This window comes from Crassostrea angulata, chromosome 7 (genome assembly GCF_025612915.1).
Source record: "Crassostrea angulata isolate pt1a10 chromosome 7, ASM2561291v2, whole genome shotgun sequence".
In the NCBI taxonomy this organism is placed as follows: Eukaryota; Metazoa; Mollusca; class Bivalvia; order Ostreida; family Ostreidae; genus Magallana; species Magallana angulata.
Window position 1 is genome coordinate 16,383,887 of NC_069117.1, and position 24,790 is coordinate 16,408,676.

The 24,790-nt window shown below is 33.6% G+C and overlaps 2 protein-coding genes across 5 annotated transcripts in view; one reads left to right on the forward strand and one right to left on the reverse strand.

Annotated features, from left to right (window-relative positions):
* LOC128155776 (band 7 protein AGAP004871-like) overlaps positions 1 to 10,987 on the reverse strand; it is a 27,605-nt gene extending 16,618 nt beyond the window's left edge. The window contains exons 1-2 of one of the 4 annotated variants that reach the window (XM_052817631.1): positions 10,752 to 10,987; positions 10,195 to 10,376 (exon numbers count right to left, since the gene is read on the reverse strand). In XM_052817631.1, the coding sequence (XP_052673591.1) occupies positions 10,195 to 10,237 (43 nt within the window). In that variant the 5' untranslated portion in view covers positions 10,238 to 10,376; positions 10,752 to 10,987. Of the gene's footprint in view, positions 1 to 8,988; positions 9,147 to 10,194; positions 10,377 to 10,747 lie in introns of those variants that run through there. The other 3 variants (XM_052817630.1, XM_052817628.1, XM_052817627.1) reach the window with 3 other exon arrangements.
* The window catches only part of LOC128155775 (band 7 protein AGAP004871-like), a 24,678-nt gene extending 535 nt beyond the window's left edge, over positions 1 to 24,143 (forward strand). The window contains exons 2-14 of the mRNA XM_052817625.1: positions 4,717 to 5,126; positions 5,746 to 5,802; positions 7,596 to 7,724; positions 15,267 to 15,375; positions 15,571 to 15,594; positions 16,937 to 17,014; positions 19,251 to 19,363; positions 19,564 to 19,636; positions 19,867 to 19,949; positions 21,718 to 21,921; positions 22,170 to 22,225; positions 22,347 to 22,425; positions 22,840 to 24,143. Of these exons, the coding sequence (XP_052673585.1) occupies positions 4,764 to 5,126; positions 5,746 to 5,802; positions 7,596 to 7,724; positions 15,267 to 15,375; positions 15,571 to 15,594; positions 16,937 to 17,014; positions 19,251 to 19,363; positions 19,564 to 19,636; positions 19,867 to 19,949; positions 21,718 to 21,921; positions 22,170 to 22,225; positions 22,347 to 22,425; positions 22,840 to 23,025 (1,554 nt within the window). The 5' untranslated portion in view covers positions 4,717 to 4,763 and the 3' untranslated portion in view covers positions 23,026 to 24,143. The remainder of the gene's footprint in view (positions 1 to 4,716; positions 5,127 to 5,745; positions 5,803 to 7,595; positions 7,725 to 15,266; positions 15,376 to 15,570; positions 15,595 to 16,936; positions 17,015 to 19,250; positions 19,364 to 19,563; positions 19,637 to 19,866; positions 19,950 to 21,717; positions 21,922 to 22,169; positions 22,226 to 22,346; positions 22,426 to 22,839) is intronic.
* The last annotated feature ends 647 nt before the right edge of the window (positions 24,144 to 24,790 follow it).

Below are 24,790 nucleotides of genomic sequence, written 5' to 3' on the forward strand. Positions count from 1 at the left end.
GACAATATCACGTATGCTTCGACAAAATCACATTTGCATAAATAAACTTGGAAATGATAAAAAAAAAAATTTCTGTTCATCAAAGAAAATACAGGAGATAACTCCAACACAGTGCATTTACTTTAAAAAAAATCCTGAGAGTTTCGAATGTCAACACTGTGTGTAAAAAACATCATTAAAATATGTTAAATTCTGCAATTATAGAATTAAACTTTTCAAAGAAAGGTATTTACAGCTTCAAAATGGTTTTTTATGAACAATTTGACTGATATTTTCAGTGCAACTTTATCAATTTTCTCCAAAATCGTTTTGGAGCAATTCTGCAATTTTCTGCTACATTACGGGTATATGGGATGCATTTTAACTGTGGTGAAGGCCTTTCCTGAGACACAGTTAGATTATTCCAACTCAGCAGAGTGTAGTGAAATTAATAGTATTATTGTAGGCTTGAAGTTTGGTTATGCAAATGTCAACAATATACGTTGTTTGGATCGATGTATCTATTTTGTAAATGCCCGATATCATATGCAATGTCAACCCATGCACGAATGGGTCAAAGTCTAGTTTTATCTAAAAGAAGAAAGAATCATTATTTAGCTTTTATGGAGATATAGAAATGGGTGGGTCATGTGGACAAATCCCTTATAGCCAGTATTGTATATATTAATTTTGGAAAAGTTCTTACATGTAAGAGTTATCTTCCTTGATACAATTTTTTCACATCATCATATGCATGCAGTTTTTGAGTTGGAAGACCTGCAGCACAGTTTACATGGTAGCTAGATGTCCAGGAGTGGAGATGAAGATTCTAAATTAATTGTAACCAGTTAGATTCTGGTATTACCACGTAATAATTTAAAATGCACATTTATGGATCCTTCACAGGTTTGAATTACACTCAGGTGACTGTTGATGGCCATTTGGGCTTTATTGGATTTGATCACACCCCGACCGAAATTATCACCTCATAATACTCAAAGAATGATGCCTTATTCCTTATATAAGTAATACATGTAAAAGTACCTTTGTTCAATGCACTGAATGAGGAAAACCTAACATAATTAGTATTCTAGATGACATGAGGCATGTATTATTTTTTGCTTTTTGAGATAAATTCACAGTAAATGCATCCTATATATTGCCCAAAATTTAATCAAAGTTGTTTTAACACTCCATGTATTGATAAATCATCAAACGTTTAAAAGTCCCAGGTGAATTTTATATCCTATTTCCGATCAAGGCAACACAGGTGAACCAGAGAGAACCTTTAAATGTTTGGATTATATATACATTTTTCCATTGCTTAGAGATTATAAGGAATTGTCTGTGTTTTGACATTTACAGTACAGGCAACGCGGATCCCGTATTGGCCCGCGTTACCGTCACGGTATTTTTATCGTTCCCGCGATACACCATCGCGGTTTTTGATCGCGGTATGGATTGCGACCATGATGACACCGCGACGGTGTGATATACCGTTATTCCTGCTGCTGCTTGTTGTTGTTACTTTACCTGTACTGTACATTACAGGCAATGCGGGTCGCGTAAATCCACATCAAATATGCGACTTCAGATTTAAGCATAACAGCTGCATTGTAAATAAATTGTGGTCCATATTATTATAAAATTAATAAATTATATTTATGAAATAGAATATCATGAAATCGGAAACTACATTCGAATTACAACATAACATGATTAATACGCTGTTAAATTTTGTGATGTGTAAATAAGAACACATAACTTTGTATTTGACGGGCTTATTTCAGTTATTATTTCTATTAGTTGATAATCCTGTTTTTATAACAATCTTAAAATTAAATATTTTCATTAGATGAACTCGTATCAATGCAGAGCAATATCATCTTTTCTTTTTATAAGTTGACACGCATAGCGCCGTAAACTGTCAATACAAGTGTATGTTTTAAATTGAGAAATGAACAAATGTCGGGAATCAACTAACAAATCTATTTTTCATTCAATGATAAAATTATCATTCATATATAAAGTTAGTGCTGCGTTAAAGCACATGGAATCATAACGTGTTATCAGTATGCGTTTCCTGTGTATACATATAAAGTTTAAGTCACGATCATTTTCTGTGTGTACATGTAGTGATTAACAAACTTAGGGTAGAAAACGACATGCCCTTGAGGGTTTTCACACCTATTCACGACCAAAGAAAAAGTCTATATCGCGTACGGCTTCGTCTAATTGCACAACAACTTACAGGAGAGAGAGAGAGAGAGAGAGAGAGAGAGAGAGAGAGAGAGAGAGGGCGTTTAGGCGTAATTAACGTACACTTATGTCAAATATACTAATATCCAATACTAAATATTCATAAAATTAGTATTCATAAAAGAATATGGTACACTGTGATTGAATCCATCATGCAATTGCAAATTTGAGTCCACGTGCTGCATCTGTCAATCAAATCAACCCTCTAGCTCTACCACTTATTTCCTCCATGATAAAGTTTCGTTCCATTAGTTTTATTTTTAATAAAGAAAATAAGAAGTATGTTTAACAGTTAAGTTTTTTTTTACAATGTTCGTGATGCATGATATACTGTGTTTGGAAAGTTTAATTCGTTGTGTTTTTTCTCTATCTCTCGTTTAGTTTATAATGGAGGTTTTTTGCGGGAAGGAAAATCTTTAACACGTTTAGCGGTTAAAGAACGCAGTAAAATGAATCAATTATTTGATATTACTATCAGTAAAATTGTTTGATATGCATGTAGAATTCTTCTTGGTCAATCGTTTCACAGATTATCTACCTGCCTCATTCCTGTGTATTCTGTGCGTTCAAGCGTGGAGTGATTTCCTGTCAGTGCGACCACCGGTTTCACACCTTTGTGTAAAACAATTGGGACTAAAGTCAAATAAAGTTAACTCCGACAGTCATAAAGCGGTGGGGGGGGGGGGGGGGGTAAGGTTACGATAACAGGAAACGGGTTTACATATTTGTAGTAGCTGTCAATAAGAATAAATGTACATGCACACATAAAATGATATCAATACATTTACTGAAATGTTTTTTATCGGCATGAAATATCAACAGCAAAACTTTCAAAACATGTTCTTAATTTCTTTGAAATGTATAAGAACGGTTTAACAACATTTCCTTCTCAAAAAAATTTATCTAGTTATTCTGTTAAGAGAGAGAGAGAGAGAGAGAGGCTCGGTCGCGAGCCAACGCTAACCTCCGTCACGGCAGGTAGCTGGTACACCATCACGACACCATGACATGGGATACCCACAATATCTTTCGATTACATAATATTATGCAATTCTGGGTATCTCTAAGGCTCCTTACTCTTTATTTGTTATAATTCAGTTCAGAGAGATACACGTTAATTTGATTTTTCGCATTACAATGGGGCGTATTCGAAGGTGGCAAAGAAGTTGATGAGGAAGGAGAGGCCGGTAGACACTCGCTATCTTCCATCTCTCGCAGCTTGGCCCTCATGTCCTGCTCACATCCAGTATGCAAGACCACAGCTCGATCGATTTCCTCAGGCCGGCCCCACTGAACGTCATACTCATTTCCACACTGAATATTTAAGTCAGACTGAGTCTTGGAAGAACACACGGCTTCGCACTTGAAGATTGTCGTCGCAAACGTAACGCACTAGAAAGTGGGAATCCTCGCGCAATGACAAACGACGAGCCATACATGTACCTAAAGTAACGCAACACAAATTCACTAAAACGTGAATTCACAAAAAATGTACACACAGAAGACCTTGTAAGAAATGAACGGAACGTTCTAAAATTACTGGATTGGTAATTTTATAGGAAGCCCTAATTTTTAATCACTTGCTTATCATTAGTTGACACGCATGGACTTCAACAACAAACAATACAAATGTAGGCGAACCAATTAATTGTTAAGAAAACACAATCACACTGCGTACACATTTATAATTTTATTGGCAATTAAAATCATTTCATGATAATTTTTAATTTAACGACCTTTTTAAAATATGATAATGGATTCGAAAATATTTTATTTGCAATTGCTGCACAAGTATTAAGTTAAATACTTTTATAATTTATTCAATAGCTATGAAATTAAAAAAAATAGTAAAAAAGACTCCAAGTATTTCGATTATAATCTCTGTCAAAATCTGGTTAAATATCGTCATTAAATATAAAGAAACATGCAATTTATTTGTCATTCGGGGAGATAACTCCCGCTTGTATACGATACTTTTCCATCGATAATTTTACCGTGGCGGGGACAGGTAGATGATGAGTTTACCGTGATGGGAACGCGGTATACCTGTCTCACCTGGCCGATCACCTCGATGTGTTTATACCGTGACGGGTCGCGGGAAACACGGGATCCGCGTTGCCTGTACTGTAAGAGTTGAAGTTTTTAACTGACCAAAATAATTCAACATACTGTTAGTATGGTGCAGTGACATCTGGTAAGTTTAATTTCATACATGGTTCTGTAGTAGCAGACCATTTTCACTCAGTTTATTTTGAAAAGATGAATATTTACTGAACATGTACTTGCATGAATAACTTTTCAAGTTGAACTGTTTCAACAACATTCAGATTCTGTCTATGGGGGGAGGGGGGTATAGAATAATTCATTTTCCTGAATATTACAAGGAATTACACTTTACACTGGAGTGTAGATTAAAACTTTCTCAGCTTAGTTTTAAATAATTTAATCCCTGTATTAACAAATATATATGTATTTCAGAAAATGTTCCAGCATGGGAACGTCTGAAGGAGAATAGATAGTTTGAAATGGATGAGAATGACTCCATACAACCTACTCCTGACTCTGGATATCTCCAGTCTGATTCACAAAATGGAGACACAGGTTTCTCTCAAGACAATGATGTGGCAGTGAGTCATGACAGACTGATAGACACAGCCCAAGACAATGAATCCAGACAAGCAGACGACAGTGTCAAGTCAGAGACTGATACAAAGTCAGGAGCAGACGACAGTGTCAAGTTAACAGCAGACGACACTGATGGAGACACAGTGAGAAACGATGACACAAACATGGATTATGTCACTGAGACAAGAGATGCTAGCGCCACCGATGAAGTCAGTGCATCTCTTGAAGAAAACTCAAAATCCAAAAAGAAAAGCAAAACCAAGGTATTCAATGCTTACATTATTATATACTTATTAGGTTTGTTACTGACTGTGTACAGAAGTTTGTGGGGCCGGTAAAGTCCATAAAAGGCGAGGCGGAGCCGAGCCTTCTATGGACTTTACTGATCCCACAAATTTCTTTAAACAGTCAGTAACAAACCTAATAAGTGTTTTGTTTTGTAGAGGACCTTAAGTTTTATATGTAAACAAAAGATGAATACATAACATTAAAATTCATAGCTTAATTCTCTAATTTTTTACCTACCTCATCAGTCGTCTGTCCAAATCTGGATACCATATTGTAGGATCATAATATTACGTCACGGGCAAAGGGGGGTCACTCTAAATATTTTGGGGCTTAAAAATCAAAGGTATGGTTGAACATTTGTGTAAAAAATCAGCTTAAATAACGTTACATCCACCATGTTGCCATATAAATTTTGACGCTCGCCGTGTGAAGAAATTTATAAGGCAATCACATGACGCTATTCATCCAATGACGTCGAGACATTCTAGTCCGAGGCAAAACAATTTCATTTGCAATGTGAAAAGTTTGATTGATTGGTTAAATTTAAGTGTTTCCAGAACCACAACCAATATCTTAAATTGTTATATTCTTCAGAAGAAGAAGAAGAGGAGGAAAAGAGATGAAACAGGTGAACCTGAGTCAAATTTAAATGTGAGTTTGGTCTTCATTCTATTCACATATTTTTTCTTCTTTTATTACTTTTTACCCCTTTACAAATTGGGTCAAAACAGTATCACTCAAGCAATGCTCATTGGAAAAGTGTACTGTAGTTTCTGGATCCAAGGTCAGCATCATATCCAGTTTCTGTATCAAATCTTTGTCCATAGAATATTACATGCTTGTTGGCCGACACCAATCTGGCTCTTACTTCATGTTGTGATGGTCAAACTAGATCAAATACCAGTGCCATATAGCTCAGTTGGTAGAGCACCAGGCTAGAGATTCAAGGGGTCGGATTCGAATCCCAGTCTGGTCCATTATTATTTCTCCCATCCCATTACATTTGTTGCCCCAACCAACCCCTGGAACTGACAAGTGAACTCCTGCCAAGGGAAGGGCCTGGGGTGATCTTTGAGGGTGAAGATCTTCAAGGGGGGAGGAATGTGATGGTCAGACTGGATTGAATACCGCTGCCAGATAGCTCAGTTGGTAGAGCACCTGACTAGAATATTCAGGGGCTCTGGGTTTGAACCTTGGTCTTGTCTGTCATTATTTCTAACATCCCATAGCAATGCAAAATGAGCCTGTTTAAGCAGTGTATTTTCCATCTCCTTTTTTTTTAAGTACTATTACCTGGTTTATAATACAATCCAAGTCAGCATATGTGTGAAGGTAAAGGGAATGTGACCTATGCCAAAGGTGAAGTTCAAGTTGGTTCTTTATAAGTTACTTAATTTCATCCTAAAGCTCCTTGCTTAATGCAGGTCTTTTGTAATGGTCACCGTCTCTATGGTTCGAATATTCAAATTAAGGTACCTTATGATTATCAGTATTTAATGTAGAGGTTAAAAACGTATATTTTTATGAGAGACTGTGGGTCATCTAAGAAACATTTTTTAAACTGCATCATTTTCCTCATCTTTTTTTGGAAACAGAAACCAAAATTTTCATTGTGTTTACCTTATTAAGTTTTTATACACTTTCTGGTACTTAATTGACAGAGCTACAATGTGTTACTTTTTTAATGTCATGAAAAGAATTGAAGATTTGAGAATGTTTCAGATGAAATGAAAATACCACATTGAAAGCATTTGCAGAACAGAATGAAGTTTTAAAAAACATCACTCAGTTGTATTGAAAATATTAAGGTCAGACGACACGTTCCTCAATTTTAGATAACTTTTTCCAGGAATTTGTTAATGGTTTACTACTACTTGGACAAGCTTTCTTGCAAAAAATTAGGGTACCTTACCAGGCATTTCTACAAAATACTAGAGTATGCAATTTTCTATATAATCTTCTTGAAAATACACTTGATTTGCTGATATAAAAATAAAAACATCTACAGCATAGCGAAATTCATTATATTAGAACTATATCTCCGCCGGGCCGGGGCTTTGAACTCACGACCTCTAAAACCTATACGCTTCTGGCAGTGAGCGGCCACGGTTCTAACCACTCGACCATCTAGACATATACCAATTCCAAGTAAATTTTGATCATTTTTAAAATAATTATAAAATTAATGTTTTTTATTGGAACTCTTTATTACGAGGAGATACAAAAAAGATTCTCGAGGAACGTGTCGTCTGACCTTAAAATTGTGAAACACTTTCCATCTGATGTACTGCACATTGTATAAATTTTGGTAATGATCTCTTCTCTCAAATTTTGCTATCAAGTTTATGCTTATATATACTTGGAGTATATAGAATCTCATTTAAAAAAAATTTATTCATTACGATCATACTTTAAAAAATTGTATATTATTTTGATTTTTGAAGGAGGAGGAATTCGAACTAGCAGCGGTGAAGACTCACCATGCCCTTGGAACAAGGGAAGATGACCCTATCATTGCTCCCATAGATCTAGATCGTAGGAAAGAGGAGGAACAGAGGATTAAAATGTCATGGGTAAATATGTCACCCCATTATATTAGGTTATGAGATTGATAATCAAAGAATTTCATAATGTTCATTATTATCACATCAATCTTTTGATGAAATGAAATCATACAGAGAAGTAGATAGATACCATATATTATATATAGTTCTCTCAAAATGAGAGATATTTCTCTAGTAGAGACATGTAATGGTGAAGATATCAAACTTGAGAGATTCTTAAGTCTATGCTGCTGAAATAATTCACAATCATAAAAACAATGAACATTTACATAACTATGATGAATAAAAGATACTGTTTGAAAAAGTTAAGGCGCAATCATATGCTTTAAGATTCCAAATAGTTTTCTGTACAAAAAAAACCCCTGCAAACATATATAGCTTGAATGATCATATAAGCCTACCCAAATTTTAATGGACTAATTCATATTTTATTTTGCACTCCTTTAATACTCATTCTGTCCCTTAATCTATTAATTAGTTTTTTAGACTTTGTCTGTAATTACTTATGTTTCTAGTAACAAGGCAGATTTTTTTTTATTGGTGACTAGCAAATCAAGTTTCAATTTTCATCAAAGTTATTGCCCTTGGACTATTCATTCACCATTTTATGGACATTTTTTGCCATGCACATATTAAGCTGATTTTCTTGTATGTGTCTGTATATTGAGTTGATATTTTGTATGTGTCTGTATATCGATATCTTACAGGACAAGTCTTGTATCTATGATCAGAGGTACTTCCTCCAATGTTTTTGTCAGTGAAATCCAGTATATATGTACCTCATAACAATGGTATCTTTGCAAGAGTCATAATTAAGAATATTTTTAAAAAATGCACAAATTGTCACAGTTTTGCATCAAATTCAAATTTAGGTACCCCCTTATTATCCTACATATGTTTCACTCAAATTGAAACAGTATTTTAGATTTAAGAAATTAAAATGTTGTGTGACGGTCAGACGGGTTGGAATACCGGCGCCAGATAGCTCAGTTGGTAGAGCACCTGACTAGAGATTCAGGGGGCCCGGGTTCGAATCCCGGTCTGGTCCGCCATCATTTCTCCCATCCCGTTACAGTTGTTAAAAGTGTTGATAGATATCAGTGATATTATACTAATTCAGGAGACCTAAATTAAAAACAGAGTTAGAAATCATGATCCCCATTATGTCCCCCCCCCCCAGCAAATACATACATGAATTTAGGTACATGCATGTTTATGTACTCTCACATATATGAACTGGACAATTCAAATGCATGCATCATGTTATAATTACCCCTTGAGCTCATAATCAGATTCTCATTCCCAAAACGTCCATATTTTTGAGACGAAACTTGCTTTTCTCCTGTGGAGGAGGCCATTAGGTCATTGAATTAATTCTAATCAGCTGATTCAAAATCACAAGTTTCCTTTTTCCGTATACTATAATTATATGGGATGTATACATATATATGGGAAATTCCCACTTATTTGATAGTCTACTTTTCATCTATCTGATAACAAGCACATGATCAAACATATAATAGATAAGCAAGTTAAGTGACATATACCAGTACTTTAATAATTTTAATAATCTGTGTCAGTGAGATTATCAAAGTCATTGAGTATCTCAAGGTTTTCATTTCATTATATAAAAAACAGTTTTGAAAATTGAATGGCTCTGATGAATCTTCATTGAAAGAACACAAGGTGAAATTCAAACTTATCTGCAATGCATTTTTGAAAAGTACCTTTGCACTTTGAATTAATATTCATAGAAATTTCATCAGTCTACTAAATGTTCAACAGGTAAATAAACTTGATCTTTTGTAACATGTTCCCATAAAATAAAATAAACAGAACAGGTTTTTGATTAAGTCTTTCAACATAAAGATGAGTTTCACAAAAAAAGAAAAGAAATGGTAATACATGTACCAGTAAAATCTCTCTCTCTCTCTCTCTCTCTCTCTCTCTCTTGCTTTAGTTCTGAAATCCATAATTATTTTACTTACCTGCACCCATTCTGCGTAATTGCAGTTAATAGCAGTTATTATTAGCAAAAAAAAAAAATAAAAATAAAGTAACGATTATAATCCAATCCCAGAAAAAAGTATGCACTATAAAGAAATCAGAGCTACATAATTCCATTAAGCTGCACAGCAATATCAAAACATGATTATCCTTACATTCATATACATTGGAACTGCCACAAAATGGCTCTTCATTCAGATCCACATCAAACAGAAGTGGTATTTCCCTAATTGATGGATTAACGGTAGTCTCAACAAACTAACTGGCAGTGCCAAATCACACTTTACCAGACAAACAAGATGCACCAAGAGCTACAATATTGCTTTAGACATACTGTATATCAAAGACTACTTCTCTTTTCACGGACCTATTTTCAGTTGATTGGGTCTAATATCACCATTCATTAATTTCAATCTTAATGGTACACAATATATTACAATTATCACCTAACTGCCTCAGGTTCTTAGCTTACCTTCTTCATTGCTAGCCACCAGTCTAAACTCTCTCCCCACCATTTTTATTTGGGTATATCAATGATGTCTCATCCAGGCATACACCGTGATAATGGCAGGCCTTTAGTTCTAAATAAGTCCTTATATTCCCAGACACACGTTAGCTGACATCAGAATATCAACATTGTCATCAGATGTTATCCTGAAATATTAAGCATTGCTGGATCATGAGCAGGGACAATTTGTTCTGCTGTATACAAATTTGTACCTTAAACTGAATTTATAAAGTAGTAAATAATACATATGCCGTTATTTAATGCTGTTTTAATTTTATGACTTTCACATTCACTGATAAATAGCAGTATCGAGAACAAAAATTGGATCAATATTTCTTTAAAATCGTCAATGATATTTTTGCTTCTATCCTATTATCTCTCCCCTTTATTCTCCTGTTATGCAATGAAAATGAATGTTTCCCTGTCAAAGTGTGTGGGCTTGCTATAACTCATTCGCAACAAGATGAAAGTTATGACATTCTTTAGTATAAGCACTTTGAATGGCAAAGATACAAACCTACTAGAATTATTGCAGGCTGGTGGTATAGTTTTCAAAACACTGACTGTGAACCGGTCGGCTGAATCATAAGTGAGCACAAAACCTGCAAAGCATTGAGAACACATGAGAACAGTTAGATTCTTACAAACCAAAGAATATAGCCAGTGAGCATTAACAGAGAGTTACTAGGTACTAGAGTTATTGATTTCTTGCTGAAGAAAATTTGGTCTTTTTACAACTAAGGAAGGATAATATTTTATACACTGGCAGATGTTAGAGTCATTCTTAATAGGAGGTAAGATTTGAGATCTTGGAAAAGATAGTTGAGTGATAATGTTAGGTAAGCGTCTGCAATATACCATATACCTAATAGTATATTAGGTCAAAGGTCATGAAATAATTACCGATAATTGCATCCAAGCTCCAATATTTCTGAGAGCTACCTCTTACATTATGTAAGTTTGTTGTATTGAATGTTAAGAAGGATAATTATTCATTTTATTTCTCTACCATTAACCTTGGTATTTATTATTTACAGTTTTTCTTTTATAATAAGTGATCAAGAATTTTTTTAAAGGGAGAGGATTTGTAGCTTACTTTTGGTAAATTACAAAGTAAATTTTAAAAATTTAAATCTTATTAAATGTTTTTTTTTATTATAATGCATGTAAATTAAAGTAATTAGATGCAAGTCCAGAACTATTTCTAAATTCACCAAAATCTAAGCTGATCCCTCTTAACAAGAATAAAAATCATTATTAAAGATTTTTTATAATATGTACTAGTATATTTTATGTCCTAAGCAATATAAATTTTTGGTATAAGTCATGACATGTCTTCTGAGTCTTAAGGGAAATAAAGCTACTAATTTTTTCAGGTGTAATTGTTGTACATATTGTATATATTTTCATGCACTATGGTTTCAGTAAAACAAACCACTGAACTTATAATTGTCGGTTTTTATTTAGATCTAATATGGTACAGTCATGCAACATTTAGAAGCTTAGATTAAGAGAGAATTGAGTTTTTTTAAAGTTTAGTATTTTTAACCAGGTTTTCCAACGGAAAAATCGGGTTATTAAAATGGTGAAAATGGCGGGCGGCTGCCAAAAGGGTACCCTCATTGTACGGATAACTCCTCCTACGGTTTTCAAGATAGGCAAGTTGTTCTTTTGCAGATCAATTGAACATATATCAGAGGTGTGCATATTGCTAGGATTTTGATTTCCAATAATTTATGAAAAAAATACCATCTTTTGAACTTAGTCATTATTTGGCAAAATATTGCATATAGGGTACCCTCATTGTACGGATAACTCCTCCTACAGTTCTCAAGACAGGAAGTTGTTCTTTTGCAGATTAATTGAACATATATCAGAGGTGTGCATATTATTAGGATTCTGATTTCTGATAATTTATGAAAAAAATACCAGCTTTTGAACTTAGTCTTTTTTTTGCAAAATATTGCATATAGGGTATCCTCATTGTACAGATAAATCCTCCTACAGTTTTCAAGACAGGAAGTTGTTCTTTTGCAGATTAATTGAACATATATCAGATGTGTGCATATTGCTAGGATTCTGATTTCCGATAATTTATGAAAAAAATACCATCTTTTGAACTTAGTCATTATTTGGCAAAATATTATTGCATATAGGGTACCCTCATTGTACGGATAACCCCTCCTACAGTTTTCAAGATAGGAAGTTGTTCTTTTGCAGATTAATTGAACATATATCAGAGGTGTGCATATTGCTAGGATTTTGATTTTTGGTTATTTATAAAAAAAATACCATCTTTTGAACTTAGTCATTTTTTGGCAAAATATTGCTTTAGGGTACTCCATTTCGATACAGTTCACATAAAAGAAAACCTGGTTTGCTGTCACATTGACAGCTTTTCACTTGTTGTTATTTACCCTGACATACCATAATATGGAATGCTAAGTTACATATTCCCAAGTGGTACAATGGCGAATGATTAATTATATTTTTAATAAATTATCTGAATTAGTTACCGTACTCTCAGCATTTCATCTGTAGGCTTTAGTTATCAATGATTCTGTCTGATACTCAGGACTTTTAGGGGCAGGAGGCATATGATACGGATTGTAACTGAAGTACATACAGATACCACACATACATTTGTCATTTTTATGAATCAAATGTCATTGAGGGAGGCAGCAAATTATTTGCTGTGGTAATTGGACTGTAACTTTTTCAAAGAAAAAATCGTTTTGTGATTGCTCTTCCTGTATTGCTCTTACAACCTTGAGCCAATGAGAATGTATACCTGGTAAATAAATTGCTTCTTGTTGGTTCTGGACATGGGAACCTTCTGTTACTCTCGGTCATAATTACCAAGAAAGCTTGGTCTTTTGGCTCTTCTAGATTCAGAGTTAATATCGTAGTGTACATGATCGAATCACTGAACAGCAATGCATGACCTCATTGAATGAAGTGGAGGACCATTGGAAGAGCAATACCCTATCACAAAGAGACGTTATTTACTCAATTCTAAATGTCTGATTCTATACAAAAACAGCCAGCAGATAGAAGACTTATAGAATAACTGGACTCCCTGTGCTAAGAATTGATGAAGAAGCCCTGACTTGAATCCTAAAGTAATGAGATTTGCAAGTAGAAAAGTAAAATAAAACCTAGTATTGATCGGTATTCTGTTCTGAAGCACTTAGTCTGGGTAGAGGATTCATTGAGTATTTGTCAGATTTCTGCAAAGATAATAATTTAGGAAAAATATTGATACTTTGAACATATCCTTTTGGAAGACTTGTTTGTGAATTTTCTGTTACTGGTATTTTAAATTTCTTGATAATAATTTATATAGGTTACAAAGAAACTGGGCGCACAAGATAGTGAGTTTGCAGGAACCATCGACACGAACCAATTGGGGTTTAAATGTCTATATCCTCGAAATGCTATGTACAGGTTTGAACAAAAATTGATTACTCAAACTATATTGTGTTGAGAGAGTTTAAGTACAAGTCTATTCTGGCTATTGAATAAAACTCACAAGCTATCTGAAAAGGGAAATGAGGGGTAAACCGATAAAACTTTATATTGGAAATTTTAATACACATGCATATATATTTTAATTGAATTATACTGTATATCATAATAAACTAGTAATAAGAACAGAAAATAGTGTTCATACGGCAGAAACCAATAACGACTAATCAAAATATACCAGTATCCTAGTTTAATTCAACATAATGTTATATCAACATACATTTTTAAAAAAAGTTTTTAAAAAGGTTAATTTGAGTCTCGAGCAGGATTTGAACCCAAAACACTGCGTGAATGTCTTCAAAATCCAGACCGAAACCAGTGAGCCATGCGAGACTTTGAAAATTGTGGTATAAAGTAGTGTTGGAGACAATATTGTCATATCTTTTGACTTTGTTTTATTATCTTCCAAAAATATTTTGAAAAGGTATATAATTAGTCATCTCTGGGTCATCTCTCCATCTTTTTTTAAAAAGCGACGTCTTTAATGTTGAATTAAGTCATCTTTACAAGTTTAAAATTTGTGGAGAGAAGACCCAGAGACATCAGAATCATTTAAAAACAGCTGTAAATAAGTACGATTTTGCATAAATTCCGCCGTGTTGCTATATATAGGCCCATATTATGACAAAACCTTTTGCATTTCAAACATTTTTCTGCCCATTCTACGTCCAACAGAAACCAAATAACGGTTATTATTCGAAAAATGTCCAAAATTAATCAATGAAATTTTCACTCTCCTTGTGCGCCCAGATTCCTGCCGAATCCATATCTTAAGCGCCCACTTTCTTTGACACAAGGCACAGTTTCTGCACAAAAAAGAAAAAAAATTGCAAAAGAATTTTAAGTGATTTGATTTAATTAATTACTTATCATCTTTTTATTGAAATGATTATAGATTTTTGTTGAATCTTCATTCTGAATGTTCCTGGATTGTTTGATTTTAAAATGATGAACTAAAACACAAGATTATTTTATGTAATACTGGTACATGTACTTTCATTGAAATTGGAGTAAATATTGAAGCATGCAGCACATATCTCTGTGTGCTACTCTCTAAGGGAATACAAGCTAGGGGAAAAAATATGTGTTATTATATTCATTTTTATACAAAAATGATGAAATTATATGTCTTTCATGCTGACAAAACATTATATATAACATTCAAATATGGGGATGATATTCTAAAAAAAATTTATTCAGCTCTTGTACCCATCTCAATGGGCAGACTCTGATTTCACCTGAAACCAACCTTTGGCCAGTGTAATATATCTGGATTTACAAGTATCAAATATACTTGTACAATGTATATGCAGTCTTGTATAGATGTATATGCAGTATAGTGTACATATCATAATATTTACATGAAATTTAAGTATACCTATATTTGCTCGTATGGACATGTATTTATGCAGTGAATAAAAGTACATATATTTACATGAATATGCAGTATAGTTAATGTACCATAAATGTACATGTACATATACACTTTCTACTTATTTTGTTTCCAGACTCAGCAGTTGTCTGTCTCCAACAAAGTGTCTCCTGCAGACATCCCTGATACAGAGTTGTCTACCATGGATTACCACCCAGAGAAAGCTGTAGACATCAGCAAATTTGGTAAATATTTACATCTTTTGATAGATCTTGCCCCTCATGACCAAATTTTCAAATCTCTTAACTCGGTTCTTTGAAATGAGTGAAGTGAATATTTAATGTCATGTCTCAGAAACTCGAGGCTGAGTATTTCGAGTGGGGAAAAGTTATCATTGGTTTTTTAAAATCCCCTTTCTTTATACAATGTATTGTTTCCAGACAGAGATATTTCTCTCAACAGTTGTGAGTATTTTGAATCCAAAAAAGCATTAGTCCTACATCTAGTACTAAGTACCTCATAGCTGGGTCTTGCCAAAGATTTTCTTGTCTTAGAATCTTTCTCTCTTGTTCTCCAGACTCTCTCTTTGACTTATAGGTATATGAATCAATGGTTTTACAAGAGCAATTTTGTATGTATTGGTAAAACACAGACAGAAAACATTTTATCACAGTAATACCGTAAATAACCATGTATATGTTGAGAGTATGAAAAGTATAGTCCATGCAATTACTTTGTTCTGTCCTTCTGAAGAGCATGCAAGCAAATAAGGTTGGAATATGCAACGACCAAAATACCGAATACCGGGTATATATTTTGAGATGAAATGTTACTGAAATAAAAGATCTCAACCTTACCTAATTTAAGGAGAGTTGAAAAGTTATTGCCCCTTGACAAACATAATTAACCTGGTTTAGGGAAGTTCAAGAGTTATGGCCAAACCGTGACAAAACAACTGTTCTTCATTAAGCATATTGTTAAGGTTGGTATGAGTGTAAATAGCTTTCCTGTATCTACAGAGAAAAGAGTTGTGTTTACTGTTATGATAAAAAGTTTGATTCTCAGCAATTATTCAAATGCTTAGCTCTTAAAACATATCCGGTTTATGTAGGTTTATGATTGGTTATCATACGGGGATGTAAAAAAATATTGTATTTTTCTTATTAACCCCTTCACGGTAACTGCGGTACTGCTCTTTTGCAGGGCAAAATGACATGGTTTGGTGAAATATGACGTAACATCAATTGTTTCATTTACATCATTTAATTATCTACCTACTGAAATTTTGGCAAAGTATATCATTTTGCCCTGCAAGAGAGCAGTACCGCAGTTATCGTGAAGGGGTCTATACTGGTTCTTGTTTTTCATTACATGTAGTATATATAGTTATGAATGACTTTTGCTCAGTTGTAATATGGACAGCATTAAAAGTCATTGTTTGAAGAATTTAATGTGGGTTGAGTCTAACTAATTCGCAAAGCAAACATTCTACATAATCTTATAAACTTTTCATCTATTTTTCAGTATATTTTTGTTATACTCGATTATAACAGGAAGAAAACAATTTTACACTTTGACCTTAGGATCAGATTCAAATTTTTAAATCTGTGAATTGTTATGCGATTCAACATTAACTGTTGTACAGTACAAATTTTAAAATCATCCATCGAATTGATAACTTTGATATTTCTGCCTTACTGATTTTTGCCTCATTTTTAAATTTTTTATACATTTCAATATTAATTACCTAAACCTTATTGTGATAAACCTCCCAAAATTAATTCTTCTTTTTAAATATATCTAAAGGGTCAACTGTTCCAATCAATGGAGCTAGTACCTATAGTCCAGTTCAAGACCAGAGGAAAAGGGAAATGGTCATTGGAGGTTTGTATTCTTCTGAATCACTTATCGATAATTGATAGAGTCAAATTCCATGTGCCTGTACCTGTAAATTTTGCTTTGCATTAAGCAAGTTAATCCATATATTATTGTGAGCAGCATAATTTTTGATAAAATTAAAAATAGCAAAAGATAAAAAATAGCAAAAGATAAAAAAAAAAAAAAGTTGATAATATTTGTAATTATTTTCCTATAGGCCTGTCTTTATTGGACAATTACTTTTTCCAAGACATTCCCTTTGTGTTTTGTGTGAATATAGATGGCATATATTCTCTCTCTCTCTCTCTCTCTCTCTCTCATTTTTCTTTGAAATCTTTATTCAATTTTTCTCTAGCCCTAACTATTTTTCATTCCTGTCTATCAGCTCAGTACTCCCATTCAATATGCCCTTCAATATTTCTAACAAAGCTGATCTGCATAAAGTATTTCACTTGCATTACAGCATCTGTTTCTGATTATCTGATTATGTCACATTACTTTCAAACACATTATTTATCTACATAGGTGGTTCTAATTATTCAATCACAGTTTTTCTGGCAGTTTTTTAAACCACGTGTTGATTGAGTCTAACCGCTAGTGCTTCTTCTTTCACTTTTCTGCCATGTTTTTGCAGTGTCTTTAAAAGAAGGAATTTCTCCTAGAGACATATATGTATTGTAAACATATTGCTGTGTCTGTTAAGCATTTTTGATGGTATATTGCTTTTGCTAAATCAAGTACATTTGCCAAATGTCAAATATTATATGAACCAGTATATATATAGATAAATAGGTACGTGCATTCAGCGTGGAATCAAATTTATGCTAACCTTTTGAAAAATCTTTTTCTGCCAAATATTGTACCAACTAAATATAATTCATTAACAGTTATTCTATAGATGTATATCAGTTAAAGAGGAAATATGACATCATAGTAGATTATTTATTCAATTTCACAACATGGACATATGTTTCAGAAGTTATTAAACCCTTTTCTATTGTACAGTATTAGAAACCATAAAATTGCAGATTGAAGCTTCTCTATTATTGATTTCAGTCCATAATTTTGGTTATAAAACTGTGAAAATAAAATTCTAGGTGTTGTTTGAAGTGTATTTCAAAATTGATATGTTTAACAACAATTTTTACGCATGCAGTTTCGAAACAGTTGCAGTAGGTATTTTTCTCGTAAATGTGTTTGATTAAACTCTTGCCTTTCCTAATAGAATAGGTTCCCCTAATGTATCCATTATGCTACTTTGTATTGACAGTCAACTTAAACAAACGGTTGACGTCAATATTAAGGGAAGTGAACATTAACGGCTATAATACTTGTATTTTAAGTATAATTGGTGCCGCCTATTTGTATATTTGGGGTGCAATTAAACCATATGATACAAAAGCTCAGATTACCCACCAGCTTTCAAAAGTGTTCTGTACATATGCCAGAGCCTCATCAGTAGCGATGTATTGCAAAAGGGGAAGAATATCCGAAGAGGATTGATTTTTCAGTCGTAATTGGTTATCTTTTTTATTTTGACACTGGAGTTCAATCAGGGTGCTCCGAATAAAACCCATCTGGGAAAATAGACTGGTGCTCAAATGAGGCAAATATTTCAGTGGGCTGATGTTCAAATTGACCAGGGGCTGTCTTGTATTTTGTTGATGATGGGAAGATTATAGACAGTGAACTATGTCTTATCATCCACGGTCTGCAAACAGCCAGGGGTCCCAGCATATTGGAGGTAATGTCTCGTTAAACCTACAGCGCTCTCTTTGATATTTTGGGTGCATTTGTCATTGTTTGTTTGATGCAGATTGTGTGTTATTGCTTTCATGCTGGATTAATAGCATGATAATGATTACTGTATGAGTAAACTGTCTGGAGTTATTATATGTAACAGGTAGAATTGATCTGTATCTGGAGAGATTAAACCATGAATATATATGCTTTGCCTTCCCTATCATCTGTCCAATTCTCTTATGTTATTTTTTCTCTCTAAATTACCAACATCACCATAATTATCATTGTTCACCAAAATTTGATATAAAACTTCATCAGTTTGGAACTGGTTAGTTTTAGATTTTATTAACCGGGTTTTTCCAATGGAAAAATTCAGGTTATTGAAATGGTGAAAATGGCGGGCGGGTGGGTGGGCGACTGCCAAAAGGGTACCCTTATGTACCATCATTGTACGGGTAACTCCTTGGGATGTCTGACTGTTGATAAGATTGTCTTTCAGGGGACGATACGAGTCAGAGTGGGGACATTGGCTGCTGTGGAAGCATTCTAATGTTCCTCTCCTTCATCCTGGTTTTGGTCACTTTCCCCATTTCCTTATTCTTTTGCATTAAGGTAATTATAAGTACGTTGAAATGCCCTAAAATCTTGTATTCCATGGAATACATTTACGAGATAAAAAATAATATGTCATAAGTGTCAAACATGATACATCAATTTATTCTTTATTATGTTGTGTAAATGATCCTGGCTTGAGGCACCAATGTTTTTTTCAAATGCAGTCAAACTATACTTTATATTGTCTTGTATTAAAGGTTGTTCAAGAGTATGAAAGAGCTGTGATATTTCGTGTAGGAAGGCTTCTATCAGGAGGATCAAAGGGACCAGGTAGTATATGATTCTTACTCATTTCAATTTACTCTTCATTATTCTTAAGAAATCAGAGAATTTTTATCATCACAGAAGAGAAAAAACATAATAGCTAAGTACTACAATAATCAGAAATGACAGAAAATGTTCAAATTGACTGACATTTTATAATCATTTAGAGGTAAGCGGGAGAAAAAGGCATGTTTTAATTTTTACACATCTTTTTATGTAGTTATTTCTCATTTCAGGTATATTTTTTGTGTTGCCATGTATAGAAGGGTACACAAAAGTGGATCTCCGTACAGTTTCATTTGACGTTCCTCCACAAGAGGTAGGGATTAAGAAATACGCTAGATAGAAATACAGATAGGAAAAGGAAAAAATAGTTTTAAGATGGCTAGATGCATGATCACTCCCAGCTCTTTCCTGCATGGAGCTCAGGATAACCTATAAATGGATTGAATTGAACTGTAATATGGAAGTGACATCTCAGATTAACTTCTCCAAAATATAAAATGAACTTTAAAAAAATACTACATACCTATGGATTCTAATTGTTCTTTAACTTAAGAACAAATAGTAGATATACAGGCATTTTTCTCCATTCCTGGTAAGTTTTTTTTTTTTACAGAAACGTATTTATCTTGACATCAAATTTTGAGATATCTTAATACGTACTGTATGAATAAATTTACATGAGAGAGAGAGAGAGAGAGAGAGAGAGAGAGTATGTGTAACACCTGTTCTTAATAAAAGCAAATTATGACTCGGGAAGCTCTCCTCAAGGGCCCCCTACCTCCATTATGTCAAATGTTTATCATCATAGCAGTAATTGGATAAATAAAGTGCTTATTAGCAAAGTCAGTGTATTAATTCCATTCAATTACTTAGGATAAAACTTAAGGTACATATTGCTATTAGAGAAAATGCATGGATACAATGAATGACAAAAAAATATCCATTTACTTTAATTTATATCTAAATAACATTAGTTTAAAGATCAATATAAAAATTCTAAAATAAATAAAAGCGATATCCCCAAACTGTTGCAAATGTTAAATACTTTCCGACAGGTTTTTATCTCCTGTGTGGGTTTGCAATACTACAGCCTAAATTAACACTGCTCTAGAAGGTCTATTGCGTTGGCTGTCTGATTTCATTGGGTATATAAGTCACCCCTCAAACATTGATTGCCTCAAAAAAGTCACCAACGAAACCAACCAAAGAGTGTGTAACAAGAAGAGAAAAGATCCCTGGAGCATATAAAATGATGTTGATGGAAATTATTTGTGACAAAATTGATAACGTAGAAACATAATCAGTTGAAGAGTATCCTTGGTATTTTTGGTCATCTCGCTAGAATGCTTTTAAGCGATGTGGGTTCTTGAAGACAACATAGTGCATTAACAGATTATATTCTCTAGGGAAATGGTTTAACATTTCAGACATACAACTAAGTGATGACTCCAAGGATAAATGCCTAAATATTGAATAAAAGAGGGGGATTCAAGTAACTTTCTTATTATTGGAGTCAAGACTCACTTATTGGCATTGAAGAGATGTATTTATATCATGGAAGTTAATAGTCTGCAGCCTAAAGGGTCCCCAGACTACTGTATTTAAAATATTACCACAAAAAGCGTAAAATAAAATTTATACCGGTACATACAAAATGTATATATAAACACTGATTTTACTATAAGTACATTTATCTGGGTTTGAAAGATTTAAAGGTGATCAAATGAAAACGGAGGTTTAATAATGTTAAATATCAGGTAAATGCATTTGTGATAAGGGATTTCTCCATAAAAATTCTTGATACATAATTACATGGTTGTATTGGTTTGGTAAAATGTATATAATATATTGGTGTATGGCTTTGTTCATTAAGAATCATGATCAAATGAATTGAATTTTCACTTGTTGTAATGTTACCGGTGTTTATTCCCATTCACTTGATTTAATGTCACCGGTATTTTGTTCCCATTTACTTGTACATGTTTTAATGTTACTGGTGTTTGTTCCCATTCACTTGTTTTAATGTTACCGGTATTTGTTCCCTTTCAATTGCTTTAATGATACCGTTATTTTGTTCCCAGATTCTGACCAGCGACAGTGTGACGGTGTCTGTAGATGCTGTGGTTTACTACAGGGTGTGTAACCCCACCATATCAGTGGCCAACGTAGAAAACGCCCACCACGCCACACGACTGCTGGCCCAGACCACGCTACGAAACATTCTGGGGACTAAGAGCATGTCTGAAATACTCATGGACAGAGAGTCCATCAGTAAAGCCATGCAGGTACATCCCAGTACACTAAATGTACAGCAGTGCTGGAGTTATTGATTCTGTTGTCAAAGTTGATCTCGTTGTAATTTAATCTTCCAAACAATCCCAGTCACTGTTTATTCATCTGGAGATTTGTTATGTAAAGATGCATTCACCAAATTGAAAAGAATGATTAGTGCTAACCTGCAATTTCTACATTGTATTTGCATAAAGTTTAGTCAAGGTGATTGATGGCTTAATGAGAGTTTTCTTCTTTGTAGAGTATGCTGGATGAAGCTACCATTCACTGGGGCATCAAAGTGGAGAGGGTAGAAATGTGAGATTGATTTACTTTGGATGAAATAATGATACTTACAAAGAGAAATTTGCATGTGGCTTTGAATAGATGAACTGTGAGTGATAATATTTAACTCAATCAATAATGTTTGATGTTACAGTAAAGATGTTAGACTCCCTAAACAGTTGCAGAGGGCAATGGCTGCTGAAGCAGAGGCATCAAGGGAAGCCAGGGCAAAGGTCAGGGGTCAATGTTAAAATCCCCTTAACCTTCTTAATGAAATAACAGTTTTCCTATAAAATACTTGTGATACAAATGTTCTATGTGACCTTATGTTGTTTTATGGCCATATTTTACCCAAAATTATCTGATTTTCAAGTTTCTTTGTTTTACTGTTCATCTTAATTGGTCTTAAGATATTATGTAAGAAACAAGAAATCTGAGTTCATTGTCTTTGAGATTTTATTATCATAAGGGCCCGCTGACATATGAGGATAAAGTGTTAAAGTAAAATGTTTTCCCTACATACTGTACATTTTTGCATGATTTTCAGGTTACTAAAGGAAACACATTATTTATTCATAATAGCCTAATATATTCAAGTTCAATGGAATCTTACCATGAAAAATTACATTATTTAATTTTCCTTTTAGGTTCTTGCTGCAGAAGGGGAGCATAATGCTTCTAAAGCACTTAAAGAAGCAGCAGACATCATTCATACTTCACCAGCAGCCCTTCAGCTGCGATATCTCCAAACCTTGAACCAAATAGCCTCAGAGAAAAACTCAACCATCGTCTTTCCACTTCCCGTGGATTTCTTGTCTTCTTTCATGAAATAAGCAATAATTTGACATTCTTGCTTCATTTTTTTGGTTGTGTTTTTCATCAATTTCAAAACCATGACTCTTGGTTTTTAAGACTTTTTAACTTAACATTTTTATCTTTATTCATAAACTTATTGTTGTAAAATGGAAATCTATGGTTTGACACATTTTAGTGTGTATATATACTGGTACCCATGAAAACTGGTACATGATGGGTATAAATTTCAAATTTTCTTTGATGTCAGAGAAAGTAATGTACTCTATGACTGGGTTCTTTTCATTTTAATGTATGAAATGCCATCTTATAATGAACTCTAAAGGGAAAGCATGATGAAAAACATTTTAAAGTGTTGACTCTTTATGGAGAGGACCCCATTATAGCTTAATTTACATGTGCAATTAAGTTGTTGTAATCAGAAGTATGTGTATTGCATCAACGATCAACTGTGTAATGCATAATAATAATAATAGGATCTACAATGATTTCATTGATTTTCATGGACATTAATCTGAGTGGATTTAGCGAAATATTTATTTTCAAAGATACATAGGCTTTACCGATACAAACTTTATTATTTTCTTTTTCACTTCAATCATTATTTGATTTTGAGGATTGGCAAAACAACAAAATCCAAAAACTGTTGCTCAACAAATAACAGTGAAACATGTTTATCTTTATTTCTATCCTTTGTAATGCTAGTCATCAACTAGAACTAATTGTCTGTATTGATGACAATAGTTTAGAGGTCCCCAAAATAATTACCATAGTCTGTTAAAAGGAATATTTTTTTTAAACATATAATTATGATGTTTGTCATACCTTTTTTTACTCTTTTTCTTACTGTTAACACATTTGTTTTTATGTGCACTTCAGATTTTTATCTACACAAACATAGTCAATTTCTTTGTGATATTATTTTTTCTGTGGCATAATTGAATCGATGTGCAGCTCCATGTATGAAGAAAACACAGGGTTAATTTATTAAATGTCAGAAATATTTATTTTTTACATTAGTTGGTAGTTCTCCCATAAAAAATGTTTAGAGCACTATATTGACTTATGATCATCCTTATAAATTACTTTGATTTCTATGCTGTTATTAAAAACTATGTCAAATAAAACTGAAAATCTTCCCAATGTTCTTTTAGTACACAAGCTGCCAGTGTGTGTGTGTACACACACACAAAACAATAGTTTGCAGGCAGTTCCTCAACCGGGTTTTCCAATGGATAAATCCGGTTATTGAAATGGTGAAAATGGTGGGCAGGCGGCTGCCAAAAGGGTACCCTCATTGTACAGATAACTCCTCCTACCATTTTCAAGATAAGAAATTGTTATTTTGCAGATCAATTGTACATAGATCAGAAGTGTGCATATTGCTAAGATTTTGATTTCTGATAATTTCTGAAAAAAATACCAGCTTTTGAACTTAGTCATTTTTTGGCAAAATATTGCATATAAGGTACTCCACCGGATATACTAGTAGTAGGTAATGTTTATCAATTCAGGGTTGACATGGATTATGGATACAGTTCATATAAAAGATAACCTGGTTTGCTGTCACATTGACAGCTTTTCACTTGTTTTTTTTTAACCTGGTTTTCCAATGGAAAAATTCTGTTATTGAAATGGTGAAAAAGGAGTGCGGGCGGCTGCCAAAAGGGTACCCTCATTGTACGGATAAGTCCTCCTACAGTATTCAAGATAGGAAATTGTTCTTTTGCAGATCAATTGTACATATATCAGAGGTGTGCATATTGCTAGGATTTTGATTTTTGG